A 17,419-nucleotide genomic window follows, 5' to 3' on the forward strand; every position below is an offset into this window, starting at 1 on the left:
AAGGTAATCATACATAGGTTGTTGCTACTTATTTTTTACCTTATTCTCTATTACACCAAAACTCACTTTGCTTAATAGCACTTATTTTAAGAGCTGATACTCCCATATGGGCATGTCACTTAAGCCAACACCAATGTTTACCAACAACCCTGAAACACAGACATGCTTCAAACCTCACCACTCTTCCTCAGCTACTGTGAACCTACCTTTCCTGCTTTCACCACAGCAAAGTTCATTATATCCAGGATGCACTCCTACAGTGGTATTATTGTATACAAAGAAACAGGGTGTTGACAACATGTATCTTTAATTACTATTTTCCAGTTTCCACAGAAGACTTCCAAGCATGCTGGAATAATTCTTTTCAGTCCAATATATTAGGCATATGACTACTATACTTTGAATAAAAGTGAAACTTAATTGACTTCAGCTCAATTTCCACATCCCTATGAAGACTCCATTCTGTTCCAACAGTATTCAAACCAAGTAAGCCTCTGTAAGTCCAAGCTTTGTGTCTTAATATTACAATTTTATAAAAAAATACCTTGCTATTTACAACACTGCTTTTCTACTTAAAAGAGACTTCTACCACTGCTTAGAAACACTATATTCCCCACAGTCCCATAATGTCACCATGGGCATATGCAAGGTTTCATTTCCTACCCCAAAAGAAGGAATTAAAGGCCTACAGTTCAGGTAAGATATGTCTCTTCTGTTGGGTTTGTGTGGCAAGGTTCTGCCAGCAGGGGCTACAGGGACGGCTTCTAGAAGCTTCCCCCATATCTGATGTAGCTAATGCCAGCCAGCTCCAAGATGGACCCACCACTGGCGAAGGCCGAGCCCATCAGCGATGGTGGAAATGCCTCTATCCTAACGTATTTAAGAAGGGGAAAAAAAATCTGTATAACACATCTACAGCAGAAATGAGGAATGACAGTATGTGAGAGCAACAACTCTGCAGACACCAAGGTCAGTGAAGAAGGATGATGGAGCAGATGTCCACGTGCAGCACATGAAGGACCTCATGCTGGAGCAGGTGGATGCCTGAAGGAAGCTGTGACCCTGTGGGAAGTCTGTGCTGGAGCAGGTTCGCCAGCAGGACTTGTGGCCCTGCAGGGGACCCACGCTGGAACAGTCTGTTCCTAAAGGACTGCACCCCATGGAAGGGATCCACACGGGAGCAGTTCATGAAGAAACTGCAGCCTGTGGGAAGGACTCACATTGCAGAAGTTTGTGGAGAACTGTCTCCTGTGAAAGGAACCACACACTGGAGCAGGGGAAGAGTGTGAGGAGGAAGGAGTGGCAGAAACAATGTGTGATGAACTGACTGCAGCCCCCGTTCTCTGCCCATCTGTACCACTAGCGGGGAGGACATAGAGAAAATCGGGAGTGAAGCTGAGCCCAGGAAGAAAGGAGGGGTGGAGAAAGGTGTTTGAAGATTCGTTTTTATTTTCTCATTACCCTACTCTGATTTGAATGATAATAAACTAATTTCCCTAAATGAGTCTGTTTTGCCCGTGACGTAATTGCTGAGTGATCTCCCTGTCCTCATTTGAACCTATGTGCTTTTTGTTACATTTTCTCTCCCCTGCCCGGTTGAAGAGGGGAGTGATAGAGCAGCTTTGGTGGGACCTGGTATCCAACCAGGGTCAAACCATCACATTCTGTACATATGCTCCTGTACACTGTAATTCCCTAATGAAGACAGATTTCTGGAGAGGAATCCTGCTGAATAAAGCAGCAGAGGGAGCCTTGAGGAGCTGTGTGGCCCCAGTTACAGATATGTGTGGCCCCAGTTACAGAATCAGGATGTAAAATTTTTTGCCATTTAAGTTGGTAGGATGCGGCATACAAAAGCTGTGCTTTAAAATTGTCTGTTTCTCACTGAAATAGCCAAAAATATAAATAAAAATATTTTTTGTTATGCTACCAGTTTCAAAATTATTTTAAATGCACTTTCATACTTTGCAGAGACAAATTGTATTGCTGTATCATGTATCTCAAATATGCCTTACATTGCAATAAATGGGAGATTATCTACTCTCTTTACGAGACTTAGAGGGATTAAAGAAAAAAATTACTTCAAAGCACTAAATCTGATGTATTTAATTTAGAAGCTCATGAATATAAACAATTTAGCTTAATTTTTCACAGGAAAATTCTGAGTTTCTTATAAATTTCAAATGAAGTTCATTCTCTGCTTTACTTAGTTCCCTGACAGGAGTTTTCTGGCTGGTTCAGACAGTCCTTGGTTGCTTCTCATCTTTTGAACAGAAACAACTAAATTAGCCTAAGAGGAACAAGTCACATAAAAGGCTGTCAACAATAAATTGAAGGAAATTGATGTCCATGTAGGAGGCATGCTTTTCAGTTCCCACAGTTTAGATCTCATCAAATTTCATATGGATGCAGACTAAACAGAAGCAATCTTATTTGATGAGGTCAGGTTGAAAGAGGAAAAGGCAATGAATATATTGGGAACTGAAATCTGTTTTCCAGAAATCCACTTCAGCGATATGTAATCTACACTGTCTTTTAAGTGTAATTTGAATGTATTCTGTCTAATGTCTCCTCAGGATCTTCCCCTTTCTCATTACCACCACAGTTACCAATTCTCAGCTTCTAATCATCAAGTTTTTAGGCAAAGCTTTCAAAGTCTTTACCTGCCCACGTACTGCAAAAACAGACCGTAATAAGGAAGTTTCATTACTGGTTTGAAAATTCAATAGGTAAGTAAAAGGACTATATTAGCAGACAACTTTACATATGTTAAAAACCCCCAAGCAATTAATTTTTAAAACAGTGCACGATCCTGACCAGGTACCCATCTTTAAGGGCCAAGCAAGTTACTGTTGCTTGCTTTAAAATAAATTTACATCGTTAAACCAAGTGCTATCAACAAACGGTAGTCAGGAAAGGTGTCTTTAGCTGTAGCCTAAGACCAGAGCTGGGTTTCGCTGCACAGTGCCCGACTCATTCCCAGCTGCCAGTGCAGCTCATGGCTGAGTGCAGGGAGGGCTGAGGGCAGCTGAGGGCAGCCTGGGGGTTTGGCACATGCACTGGCACAATGCAGTTGGTCCCTTGGTAATACTGGGAACCCTGGGGAAGGGGAAAGCATGCCTGCTACGTGGGTGCAGGCCTGGGTGCCCGACAGAGCTCAGGGCACCTTGTAGAAAGGTGGAACTTGGAGCAGGACAGGCTACAGGATTATCTGGTAAGGAAAGAGGAGGACTATGGGCTCAAGGAGCAGCAAGGGAAGGTGAACATGGCATGCAAAGATAGGGGAACTAGGGGAAGAGGAGAGGAGACCCAGGGAACACCACAGGGGTGTTCTTGAGGAGTCATACTGAGCTGCTTCTGCCAAGGAAATTAGAGCACTTTAGAGTCTACTGCCAAGGTAAAGGAGGGATAAACAGGGTAGCCCATGTCCACGCCACCTAAAGACCAATACTCCAAGACCAGATGTACAGCACTGCTGTGGGATGATGTGAGAAGGGACATCGCCCTCCCAAAGGCAAGGCCAGGAGAAATGAGCCTGCAAACAGGGTGCTTGCAACACCAGCATCAGGCCACCAAATTTCTCATCTATCCTGCCACCACCTGCCCAGAGGTTGTGGCCAGGCTGCATCATTAGAGTGCTCCAGAGACACTCAGGACCATTCAGGTTGCTTCAGCAGGGCAAGACGACAGCCCTGGGCAACTGCACCCAGCTCTGACACATCCTCCGTATCTCCCCTGCCTCTTCCCATTGCCTCCCACCGGCTTCTCCATCACCTGGAATATCCCAGCACCAATTACTCCAAATAGCAGAAAGCTTTAGCACGGGATGCTGTAAAAGGTCTGCTCCCCCAGTCACCATGGGGGAAAAGAAGATGCCCCTGGGCAAGACGAAGCATATTTTAAAAGACCCCAATGTTTCTCTGGCTTGCAACAAGCACATCTGGATGACAATATTAAAATAGCCTGAAAAGGAACTTTTATTTTGAATTCCTATTCTAAATTATCAAGAACTCTAACACTTTCAGCTACTAAAAAGTTGCTCTTAAACAACCTTTTCCTGCAGATGAATCTATTGCCTCCTTTCTGACAAGCTTGGAAAATTGGTAGTAATCTTTCTTTTTTCTAAAAGTAAGCACAACCATCCACTGAATCTTTTTTTTATGCAGCCACATCCATGACAGATTTCCCAAACTCCTGTGCTCATTCATTATTTCTGTGAGTACTGATGTATGTTATGAGCCAGAGAGCAGCTCTGCAAAATACTAACATGCAATCAGCTCAAATACAATTGGATGGACCTAAACCAAGTATTTTTAGGATGCTTCAGAATGTAGTACTAAATAACCTACAGTCTAAAAAAATTTAGCACATATATCCCAAAGAAACCATGGAACACCTGCATCATTTAAAAGTAGTGTGCAAATCTAATACACACTGAAACTACATCAACTAGAGGGTGGAATTACAGTCAAATGATAAATAGAACAGAGTCCATATTTTTACAGGTGTATTCCTGCTCAAAGGGTCACCAGAGTCCCATGAAAGTTAATGACATCTTTCTGCTTCCATGAAAAGAAAACTGCTTTTTGTCCCTAGTTACAGTAATTCTTTCCTAACTTGCAGATTTGTAAAAGGGAAAAGTAGTAATATCTTTACACTTTTGAAGGAAAAGTACTATGTGCCTGCTAAATATATCCTGCAAAGCCATGTGCTATTTTCTAGCTAAGCAAATATGCAAAATCCATTCTAGTGTTTAATTTTAAAAATGGGGACATAATCAAAATTCTTTTTCTTTCAGTGTTGCCTGTTTTAAGTGGCATGCAGCCAGACCTCTTTGACTTATCAGCCATTTCAAGCTTCAAACTTTTACGTATTTTTTAGCTAAAAAAAATAGATTTCTAGGAGGGAAGTACATTCACCTTAAGAAATGAGTTTTTAAGAACTTCCATATCTATCACTTATCTTGCATTTTATAAATAAAATCTAGTGCATAAGAAAAAAGCCCAACAACATTGCACTTCAAATCACTATCTATCAAACCTCGCACATTAAGCAAGTCAGAATTGGACAAAAAACTATCTGGCGTCATGCTGTTAAATGTAAAAGATTGATTTCCATGAACACTGGTCAGAAATAAGGATGTTCAGCTGGCAGCCCTATGAAACAAACATGTTAGCAGCAAGCATCTTTTTCCCTTCCCCAAGCTGCAGATGTGTGAAAAGGATAAAAAATAATGGAAGGCCATAGGTCTTCCGCGTCCAGAAAACACTGGATGAGGAAACCACAGAAGGATGTTTACGCCATGGACTACCATAGAGATGAAAGCTGTATCTGTATGTAGTAAGAGAAGTAGTGTCAGGAGAGTAACAGATGCCTTTCAGGGACTTATCCAGCTTCTTAAGCTAGTACGATTATGAACGTCCCGGCTTACATAACAGTTTTCTCCCAAAGAGGAGAGGCTCATAATATTCTGATTGCATATGCTGCAATTCTAATTCAAGAGTATCTTGGCTGTATTCTTTAAATACATGCAATTTTAATCCAATGTGAAAGTCAGTTCTGTGCATCCTTAGAATGCCACTGATCACACCATGCTGTACTGTTAACCAAAGTCACAACAATACACTTTGTATGTAAAGTACATCGAGGAAAATCACATTTTTTACATGAGAAAATCCTGACGTTTCACTAAAACTTTTGCTTAGAACCACAGAACTATCAAGTAAGTAATCTTTATATTAAGTTTTGGCTATGGAAACTCAAGCTCACAATAAAGAGACTTTCCCACAAATAAACTAAGTTAGGACCCAAATTGAGAGCCTAATACAGAAGTTACTGCCTCTCATTAAGCCGCTCTAATCACTTTTCCCCATCAGAAAACCTATCTGATCCAGACTGTAACTTCTGACTGATTTTATTACCTTGCCCCTTTCAGGTATTTGCACAGCTCAGTTCTACCGTAATTAACAAACTTCACAAATATAAGTAAAGTGACTACAGAGCACTTCAGTAATCAAGTCAAGCATCTGTTTTATCCAAGGGGAACTGAAATTTGAATTATCCAGGGACATAGAATCAGTTCTGTATTGAAGTACGGACTCTGTTTAATAATAATGCTTACCTTTCACTTATCACTGATACAATCAACCTTCAGTTCAGAGCTACCTCACTGTTTTGCTTTTGAGTCATTGCTAGCAACATCCTAGAACAAATAAACAAGTATTTTTATTGGGAACAGCAAAGACTCCAACTTTATGGGTTTAATTAGATTCTATCTTACAGATGTAAGGTCTATGACTAGGTACGGGTTTTGAGGAAAAAGGGTCTCATTTCCTTATTTCAGGGTATAGCTCTAAAAAAATGGGGTTGATTTCAGTTTGCTCAGTTTTGGTGTACCTCTGAAATTTGAAGCATCCTCCCTCCCTTGGGTACCTGCACTTCCCCAAAGTGACTGGCCGCCTCCAGCATGATGACTGCAAGGTATATGGCCGCCTCCAGCACAATGTCTGTAAGGTTTATCTCTCTTCAACCAGGAGTACAACTCAACCAGAAGAGACAGGTACTAGCAATTCGGAGGATTTTCATGCAGCCGTTCATCCACTTGGGGAATGTGGAACCCAGCATTATTTAGCCTCACAGGGAGTAAACTCAGTCTTTCAATCCCTAGAGGGGTGTCTCAAGGACCAAGATGTGCATAATTTCAGGTTAAAGGCCTTCCCTGATGGCTAAGCACTGTGCTGATGGGAAAACACTAGTATGAAGCCCAGTCATACAACAGGCAAGAAACCATCAGGTCCCTGCATTGGGAGCAGGGAAACAAGGGTTCTGGTCCCGATTCCCAGTGACCACTTTTTTGTGTAATATAAACACAATTCAAACTACACACTTCCCCTGCAGGGAACAGGGTGTGAAAGCCGCACTCCGATGAGCAGGCCCTACCTCTTCTTCAGCAAGGGCACAGACACTAAACTATTATGAACAAAGGTGCTGCCTACCAGACTCCTCACTCGGGTTCATTTCCAGGAGCTTCCAGGGAACATATGGGGAGCCCGGGTGCCTACCTCCTTTTCAACAGGGCTTCTGGTGAGGGACAGGCCTCCACTGCCCAAGAAGAGACATTTCAGCATCCCTGGTTGGCCACAGGTGAGTGCTAAAGAAACTTCAGTGCTGATAAATGTTTAAGTAGGTGCAGAGAGCTGGTGGTATAATCTCAGGCACGATTTAGGCAGACTGGATCACACATCAGCTCCTCACAGATGAAGCTGCAGTATGGATGTGGGTGGCCTCAACCTTCCTCAGAGGAAAGGAACAGCCAAGTTCTCTGTATTTCACACGGCATAAGGAACATACTCCTCAGGAGTGACCCTGCAGTGTTAACCCAACACAGCCACATTCGCCTTACAATAACTCATTTGTGCTGCTGTGTTTTCCATCTCACAATGGGAATTTGAGGCGCATGTGTGTGCATTGCATGTTCTTGTACTTAAATTCTCAGAATGGTGCATACATACATATATAAATAATTTTGTTTCAGATTAAATTGACATTATCACAACTTAATATTTTAGAAGGATTCCAGTGAGTCAGTGATTCCAACAGTCTTTGACAAACACCCCCCCCTTCAATGTATAAACTACCTGAGATCCCCAGCTGCCCTGCAGCTAAATAGTGCTGCTGTCCTTGAATCAGATGTTTCTTGAGACTGAACTGATATAGTGAAAATAAACTTAAATGTGTACAAAGAAATTGTAAAAAAACCCCTTAAATGTCACTAATAACCAAGCAAACTGGAAAAAAAACCTCACCCAAAAACCACCACTAAAAAGCCTTTAACTGAGCTGAAAACTTATGTGGCATTGCTTAGCTACAGGAAGGACAGGGATAGGGAGTTAAAAGAAACTGTCATAATAAAGCACTAATTATTTAGCTGTGAGAGATCTTTTCTTTTTTTTGTTTCATTCTACTGCTATTAATATCATCAGCCATAGACTATGTACAGTGTTCAAGCCACTGAGATGTTCTAATGCAGTACTGAGGGTTTTTTAATAAAAAAATTAAATTTTTAGAGTACATATACTCAAATCAGGCATTGAATTTTGCTGCTTTAATTTTTCCTCCCTTATGACATAGAATTAACTTGCTTTTCTTACTGTTTTTATCTACTTTTACAACTCTCACTTCCTCACAATTACCTCCTAACTTCATCAGATTAAGATAATGACTTATGCAACAGAAGTTCAGGCTGGAATGTGAAGATCAGCTGTGTAATTTACACAGCCGTCACCTGCACAAAGCACAGAGGGATTCAAAACTACTGAAATCTAACTTATATGTGGTCTAGGCTGTGCATAACTGTAGTATCAACCAATTAATATGCACAACCTTAAATACATCTTTCCTCACCTTTCCTCTCCCTCTCTGCAGTATACTTCAATTTTCAGCAATCTAATTTAAAAGACTATTAGCAGCATAATACCTGCCTTCCTTTCCAAATACACATACCTGAACTTACACTAACAGTAAGCCTTTTAACTTATTGTTATGAGACTTAAAGAGCAATGTCATCTGTATTCTGTTCTATAGGCATCAACATCGTTAACAATAGAAAACTTCAGTTCTACTTATTATCTGCTACGTGGTCATAAAACATATGCTCTAATCATATATTTAATACATCAGAGATTATGAAATTTTGAAAGCATTATTTTAACTGCAGAATTTACAGTATTCTCACTATTGAGAACATAGTGTTAACATTGCAACTGCATATCGCCTGCAAATACAAATTGACCAAGATTAGTAGTCAGTAGCAACTACTATGAGAGTAGGAAAATTACTTTTAACAGGAATATATATGAAAAGATTTTGCTAGCATACTGTTTTCCAGTAATTCTGTTGGAAATTTTAATACCATTGACAGCACCTCTAAAAGGACTTTCTTTTTTTCTATAGAAACACTACCATATGGGGAAAAAAACCCCAAAACATAAAACAACTGTACAAAATAAATAAATTAAAATGCATCATTTCCCAGTATGTTCTGTGCAGAAAGACAAATTTAACAATTAAATCACAAGATATATTCCACAGAATACTGCAGCAGGTTTTAGCAGATACACCCTCAGGAGTATGGTCATAGGTATAGCTTGTATAAAAATACTCGATTTAGCTATGGACTCAGTAACTTGCCTATCACCAGTGGTGAAACTATGAAGGCCCACCAACGACATCCACAGAATAAGTCAACTAGTGCTGCAGTGGAATTCTTACTGCAACTACACTGCTTCTAGAAGAGACATTGATGTCTTCAAAGACAGCCCAGGTGTCCATTCCCAAACTGCAGTCAGTGCCGTACAGAGCAGTCTATGTCATCAATTACAAAAGAACTTTTTTTTCCTGAAGAAAAATAATGGAAGAACTCAATAGTCTGCTGAATGGTTATTCATATGTATATTCTTCTAATCACACGAGTAAACTACCAGGGCTCAATGATAATAATATTGATTGTCCATTCGGGGGTACAGCCAGGACAGAAAAAAAAAATATCTATGTTTTTGAGCGAGCTCTGGGACACAGCAAATGGGAAAAAGGTGACCAGGACCACAATCAGCTGGCAGGGAATACTTCTAGAAATACAGTGTATGGCCACTGAACCCACATCCCAGTCATATGATGGGCATCTCCTATTGCACCAGTTTCTTCTATTGCTTCCTGAAAGGACTCCTATAGTAATCTGAACCTCTCGGAGCCTGACTGTTACGCAGCTCCATCAACAGTGTAACCAGTCCTACAGATGAGGCTTAACATGCCCAGCTGTGCTAGTTTTGGCTGGGGTAGTGTTAATTTTCCTCATAGTGGCTAGGATGGGGCTATGTTTTGGATTTGTGCTGAAAACAGTGTTGCTAATACAGAGATGTTTTATTTACTGCTGAGCAGTGTTTGCATAGTGTCAAAGGCTTTTCTGCTCTTCCTATCACCCTACCAGCAAGCAGGCTGAGGGTGCACAAGAAGCTGGGAGGGGGTACAGGCAGAACAGCTGACCCCAACTGACCAAAGGGATATTCCATACTGTATGATGTCATACTCAGCATATAAAGCTGAAGGAAGAAGAAAGAAGGGGTGAACACATTCAGAGTGATGGCCTTTGTCTTCCCAATTCACTGTTATCGTGATGGAGCCCGGCTTTCCTGGGCATGGCTGAACACCTGCCTGTTGATAGGAAGTGGTGAATGAATTCCTTGTTTTGCTTTCCTTGCATGTGGGGCTTTTGCTTTACCTATTAAACCGTCTTTATCTCAACCCATGAGTTTTCTCACTTTTACCCTTTCAATTATTTTCCCCACCCCACCATGGGGGAGTATATGAGCAGCTGTGTGGTACTTAGTGGCCAGCTGGGGCACATACGCCAGCATATATTCTTCAAGTAACATATTGCACTGCAACTGAAGCAGAGGGTTGGGATCAGATGCTCTGGAGCACAGACCAAAAAGCACTCTCAAAGTGGGATGTCGGAGCCCAGGTCACAGGACCAAGCCTGCCCCTCACAAAGCTGAGGCAGTAGGAAGCAATTTCCACAACCATTTGTGACTTATGTCACTTTGTGCCCCTGCCAGTGTTCTTTTTCCATTTTGGGGCACAGTCAACCAGGCTTAATGCTTTCAGCTAAGCCAGATTGGTTGGCTTTAAATTAAGGTAGACATGCTCACGTAGTTAATCTCTCTCTGTTATTTAGGAGACAGGTAACTGCTGAAAGGCAACTCTGCATGGCTTTCTGCTGCAACTGAACTAATTTCACTGGCTGGTGGCACAGTGTGTATTTAAGCATGAAAATTTCATGTGGAATGAACAAAGGGAAATTATTTGAAGTTTGGCAGAAACACGAAGCAGCGTGGGCTGGCCAAGCTTATGCTGCTCTAACACAGATGTGACAGTGAGTTGTTTGTTAGCTGATTTGTCCTGTCAGAGTCAGAAGTGCAAGTGGATGCCCACAGTGACACAGCACACTATTTACATAAAAATGAGCCTGTGTTCCATACATTAACTCCGAATAAGACCCAGGTATCAACAGAAAACAAATTCCATGGACAAAAGCATCCGGCACTTGTTTCCTTTTTTCTGCAGCATCACACTTCCCTGACATAGGGGATATGAAATAATGTATTTCTGAGTGTATTTGCACATCTATGTAGAAAAGAGTTCATAAGCAACAGCATATAATCTCAATACAAATTCCATGTTAAAGGGAATTACGAATTCACAAAAAGATTTTTCCTTTTGAGAGGATCATGGCAGTTTAGTTCCTTTATCAGTATTACACAATACTTACGGAGATTGTAAAGGAAGAATAAAGAATTAAACTGAAATTTTGAGAGGGCATGTGGAGGACAGATTTTGCCAAAATCAAAGTATGGTCCTCATATCCTGACAAACCATAGAGAGTTCAGGATAGAGCTCTCCAGAGAACTAGGTTACTTCCATAAAGATTTCCATTAACATTTCTGAATAGACCTAAAAAGCTTTTAGATGTAAATCCACCTACCTTTAAAATTAAATATTCGTGTTAACATTTACGTTACCATTATAAACACAGGAAGCCCAAGATTTGGAAAGTATTAAAATAATGATTTGGGAGCTATTACTCTATCTCCTCTTCCATAACAGCACATGCATGACAGCAACAGAAGGGAGCTGAGCATGAAGCACTTTCTTTGAAACTTTTAAGCTCTTGCTGCACTATTGCTGTTGTTCAAGTCAAGGGTTTCTCTCATAAGAGAACAAAAATATTTTTTTAAATGTAAGATGTTGTTAGTGGAAGTTGTTGTATAAGGTGTCAAATGCCTAATGTCAAAAACCCGGATTGACACTGCTGTCCCTTCCCTTATACTCTTCCAGCTCACTTCCCCACTTTGTCTCTTTAGAAATACCATTTTCTTCAAAGCCAAGGTAATAAGGCCTTTAATGAAATGTCTGTATTCAAAAATACCTGGCTTGAATCTGAAACAGATCTTGCAAAACAGTGTGGAAAAACTGAATAAACAGAAATATTTACATCATTTTTCTAATTACAGGTGTTTCATTTTGTTTTGGTTTTTTTCCCAAAATAAGAAGATATCTACTGCAAACTCCATTTTGGACGCACACACTCCAGAGATTCGTATGCACCCCAAGTTCAGTATTTCCTATCAGCTGGAATTTGCCAGCTCCCGACAAATCCTGAGAGGCTCTGTGAAGTTGAACTCTTCTCACTAATTGTACAGTGACTCTTAAAAACAGATTCCCTACTTTTCCTAAGCAAAAATTAAGTTAGGGTAAGGATTTAGAAAGGTACCATACCCTTCTTAAGTGTTTACTCTTGCAGAAAAGCAGGGCATGGTTTTATACATGTACGTATCATGTTTCAGAGAAAGTTTAGCAAAATCTCATCAAACGTTTTATACTGTAAATACAAAAACAATTCCAGCAACTCACTTCTGTGGATTTGTTTGGCCCACAAGAGCTCCCAGGAGTTTCCACGGTAAGGAGCACGACATATAAAAGCAAGGTGTTATCTACATTATACATGATTTAAAAAAAAAAATCCAAACTCAATGGTAGCTTATTGGTGTTAAGGCCATTAAAAATACCAGCTTCTACATGAAACAGATCAATAATTGGCCATATTCCCCTATTTTGCCAAATTAAACATTTTTTCCATCATCTATATTTACATATATTCTGATGAGTTTTACCCAACACACACAATATTTGGGAATCCACATGTCTATCACAAGTCCTATCATACTTGTATTAGAAGTATACGCAATGTGCCCAAAATGCCTCCAAAATATAGAAACTATGCACCAGAATTACACAAGAACAGCCTGTTATTCAAGAACGCTACACCATCCTGAGTCTATACCTTCCAGTTTTCTGCTTGGAGTATTTTCTCTACTGCTTTATCACTGACGCAACCAGAAAGAGTACTGCAAACAGTAGTAATTCATGTAAGCAATAATATTGTTTGCTGCACTTTCAGTTGGTTAAAAGGAGGACTATCTTAAGGTAAAATACACTCTTGAATTATATATGGGCAGAAACATGAGTACTGCAGTGCAGTGCAAATTCTAAATAGTCTGAATGACTTTTTTTTGTTTACATTGGAAATATTTTAGACAGACAGGCTTTTACAGGAGACTAAGGATGGATTGTACAGGGAAGTTTAAGAGAAGACAGTGCCTAAATCCTTTGAATTTTAATGGGGGAGTCATGCCTCAGTTACAGAGTTATGAAAAACAAATTCTATGCTGTAAGGCAAAACCGACACAGAAGATTCACATCTCTCTCTAACCGCAATGAACCACAGTTTAAGGGATAATTTTCTGAATATTAACTTTTCACTGACTTTAGGCTTAATCTTATTTATTTTTTTTTAATTTTAAATTTTTTTAAGATATTTACATCCCAGACATCCTGCCAGCAACAAGTGGAATACATCCTGTTATGCATGTTTTCTATCAACACAGCAAAAGATCAGGGTAATCACTTGAAATCCTTTGATTTCACTGCCAAATTAAATACTATGAAGATTAAGCATTGCTACATGCAAACAGAGGATGCCAATAGAAAATGTAAAACTATTTGATACCCAGAATTAGGGTATTTACAGTAAAAATTAATGTAAGTCACTTAACTACTCTCCTGCTTTGTCATGCTGCTTATTTGAAAGCCAGTGGGCTTTCTGAAAGAACATCCTTTTCAAAATTATTAAAATGTGATTCTTGTAGAAAGTGTTAGCTAACAATCTGGGTTTTGAAAATAATTGGAACTTCTCTTTCCCATATTCATATCCATTCTTTGAAATACAAGGTACTGAAAGCCAGGTATTAACTTCACTTTGACATACAGAATACACTAAAATAACTGAAGAAAATACAGGACATTTTTTTTACTTCTAAAATAAATTTAAAGTTAGATATATTTTTTTTACATTTTGATTCTCCAGTTACACGACATCACTTAAGTAACTGTTACATGGGAACAATACTTTCCTACAGCTTTGGAGTTAGATCTTTTAAAAAATTTAGTCATGACTATTTCTATAGTCAATACAAGTGATAATGTATGGTAAGTTACAAGGAGCAAGTTGAAAAACATCCTGAGTTTTCGACTGGTGAGCAGTATATGAAGTGTGAAAAAATTTAATAAACATAAAAGACAAGAAGTAGTATCTTCAGAATTATTTATCTCTGAAGTAAGAATCACTGCAAGGAATAATACCTCTTCTCCCCCAGAACAGATTCCTAGAACTGGACAGTAAATTCTTTATGACAGGGGCCATAGTACAAAAGCCTGACTTAGACTCTTGCCAAAATAATAATATTTAAAAAAAAAAAAAAAAGCTGCAATATTCATAGAAAAAAAGATTGAATATTTGGGGTCTATAAACTGGAAAGTGAATGAAGTGCATCTTTGTAAAGGTAACATGGGAGGTACTATCACTGCTAAGGGAATGCTATCTGACTCATTGTGGAAAAGTGACATTAAAATACAAGGAAGTTACTTGTAAACAATACTAATGATGCCAATTATTTTAATTATATTGTTGAAACAACAAAGCAAGAGCATACATAAATGTGTGATTTAGTCTATTACTACACATATCCTCTACAGCAAATTAAATTAAGTTTGTCTTAGCTCCCTATGGTTCTTTTTTCCAGAACTACAATCAACTCTTTTTTTCCGTACAAACACCTAGCTTCACTGATGCAAATACCAAAACACCCAAATCCTACATTCAAAACTCCATCTGACTAGGTAAGAAAGCTCATCTTAATGCTTGTCAAAATGTTTTTGTTGTTAGTGTTAGGAATAAGAGTCTGATCTTTCCATCAAATAAATGCTGTAGTTGTAGTTGTAGTTGTGCCAAGAAAACTAGAATAAATACCTAGTTGACTGGAAATTTTCAAGTTGACAAGGCAACTTTGCCATATAGCACCATCAGAATTTGTTGGAAAAACTAGGCAGCATAAGGACTGAATGCTTATTGATGTGCTTCTTCAGATGTGTGTATATTTTGATAGTCAAAATAATAATGCTCTAAAATGTTTTTCATATTAAATTGATGTCATAAGCTTTCGTAGTGCAGAAAAATAATTAGTCATCAACTGTACACGTGAGTAATCAGAGGATACAATACTTATGAAGGATCTATATGGCCAAAGAAAGTATTAAAATCCACCCTGATCTGCTTAGATTTATCAAATTACTTTGCACAGCTCAAAAGATAGCTTCTCATCAGTTGAGTTACATATATGTACAGTATATTTGATATCAAACTTATCTGGAGGGTATACTGAAATATTACACTAATTTGTGCAGAGGAGCTGACATGATATACAATGGCCTAAACCTAGAAGTGGAACCCCATGGGGAGTGACAAAACACACTTTTAACAAATGACCCCTGTATTAATACAGGTGATCTAGAATATTTTTGTCAGTTAAATTACTTGCAAGGACACATGTAATTAATACCATATATTGACTTTCATTACTCTTAAGAAACCTTATACTTTGGAAAAAGAATAGTTGCTTTCTATACTGATAGTCTGCTCTTTTCTCTTACCAAGCCTTACCTTAGAAAAGGTAATTTTATTTTAACAGTTCACTAATCCTAAATAAAATCACCAGGAACTAGCATGCATCTGTTCATACAAAGAGCAATTTGCATGGTACTAGTTTTGTTGCCTATCATATCTAAAATATTTGTTTGATCTTAACTTCTCAGGTTTAAAAACCTGTATTTAAATTCAGCTAAACACCCTAGGCACACCATGGGAATTTTACATGCTTTTGTTCTTGAAAACCATGTTCTACACATTCCAGTAGGTATGGAAAGTAGTAGGTTTACCGGTATCCAGGAAGTAATCTTGATCTTAAACCCACAAGGGCACATTTACAAACTCCCTGCATCCCTTCGACTCAAACATTATATTACATTAAAATCAACTGTCTATTAACAGAGCATGGGTAAGCAGAAAACACTCTAACATATCTCCCAAGCCACAGCTATTTAGCCTAACTTGGTACCTCCTGTAATACTCAGATGATCGGGGCTTAACTTAAGAACTATGCGGTTTCAAAAGAGCAAAGCAAAATTTAGATGTTAGAAAAAATAATGATTTATAAAAACACATTTTTCTACACATTTCTTCTCTACACATGCTGATGTGCCATGACACCTCTACCTCCAATTGACACAGAACATAGTTATACATACCACAGTTTGGTGGTTAACTTGAATCACTTCATCCCCAGCATGGATTTTCTTGCACCGATCTGCAGGTGACTGAATTTAAAATAAAAGAGATGATCAAGAATACAGTTCTTACTGGTCATCATCTCTCTTTCAGCAGTATGATTGCTAAGCTATGTAAATCAGGTTAAATTGATAATGACATTCTACTGTGAAATAAAGAATTAAAGAAATATTTAATATATCAGTTCATTGTTTGTGGAGAAAGATAATCTGTACTATTGTATACAATACAATCAAATGTTAAGAAAGGCGTGATTATTTTTTAATTAAAGTATAACCCAGTCCTAAGGATTTCTTTTAAATTTCATTCTGCTAAAAGAGTACTTTAATCTGCCTGACATCTCTCAAGCCTTGAAAGCCATCTTTGGCTGAGATTTGAACCTATCAAGACTAACGCAATTGCAATCCCTCACAAACAAATTTCATCACATTGCCATTTTATTCTACAGTGTTTTAATATGTTGCAGAGAACTTCAGTAAATTACTGTTCTTCAAAGAGCACACAAGGAGAAACTATTAGCTTAGGTACCAGTTAGGAAGATCATGTAAGTTACATGGTAACTTAGTTCCTGGGTCATTATTAGGGTGAAAGAAGTAGAACCAGCATCAAAATCCTACAAAGATCACACTTGCAAAAGCAATTTTGTTCTTTGCTTTTGCCTCAAAAAATCCCACTTCAACAATAAAAACAAAACCAAAAAAAAACCACAACAAAAAATCCTAACCCTCCTCAGTAAAGTGTCAACCCCCAAAAACTTTCACTACTTCTGTATTTACAGTAGACCATCGGCTTTCTGAGGGAAATGCCTCTATGTTTAGAGGAAAATAAGTTCCTTCAGCTTTTCGTAGAGTGATAATGCTTTGATTTTTCTCTCAATACTGTGGCCACCAGCCTACGAAGGCATTTAATCAACTTAAAGGTAGAAGGTGAGACTAACAGTTTGAAAAAACCCTGAAGCTGCTCAGTAGTAGCTTTCTGAAAAGCTGCTATGAATTTTACTAAAAGGAATGAAATTAAAATCGTTTTCATGTGAGGTAACAGATCATCTAGAGAACGTGCTTCAGGCCCACCATGTGGACTACTTGTAATAACCTATGTACTACATCCCCACTCAAAATACAC

At 38.7% G+C, this 17,419-nt stretch overlaps 1 protein-coding gene across 5 annotated transcripts in view; it reads right to left on the minus strand.

Annotated features, from left to right (window-relative positions):
* Positions 1–17,419, minus strand: part of CNKSR2 (connector enhancer of kinase suppressor of Ras 2) — a 219,480-nt gene that overhangs the window by 102,043 nt on the left and 100,018 nt on the right. For all 5 annotated transcript variants that reach the window (XM_040582541.1, XM_040582540.1, XM_040582539.1 and 2 more), the window contains exon 8: positions 16,258–16,326. In XM_040582541.1, the coding sequence (XP_040438475.1) occupies positions 16,258–16,326 (69 nt within the window). The remainder of the gene's footprint in view (positions 1–16,257; positions 16,327–17,419) is intronic.

The sequence above is a fragment of the Falco naumanni genome, chromosome 2 (assembly GCF_017639655.2).
Source record: "Falco naumanni isolate bFalNau1 chromosome 2, bFalNau1.pat, whole genome shotgun sequence".
In the NCBI taxonomy this organism is placed as follows: domain Eukaryota; kingdom Metazoa; phylum Chordata; class Aves; order Falconiformes; family Falconidae; genus Falco; species Falco naumanni.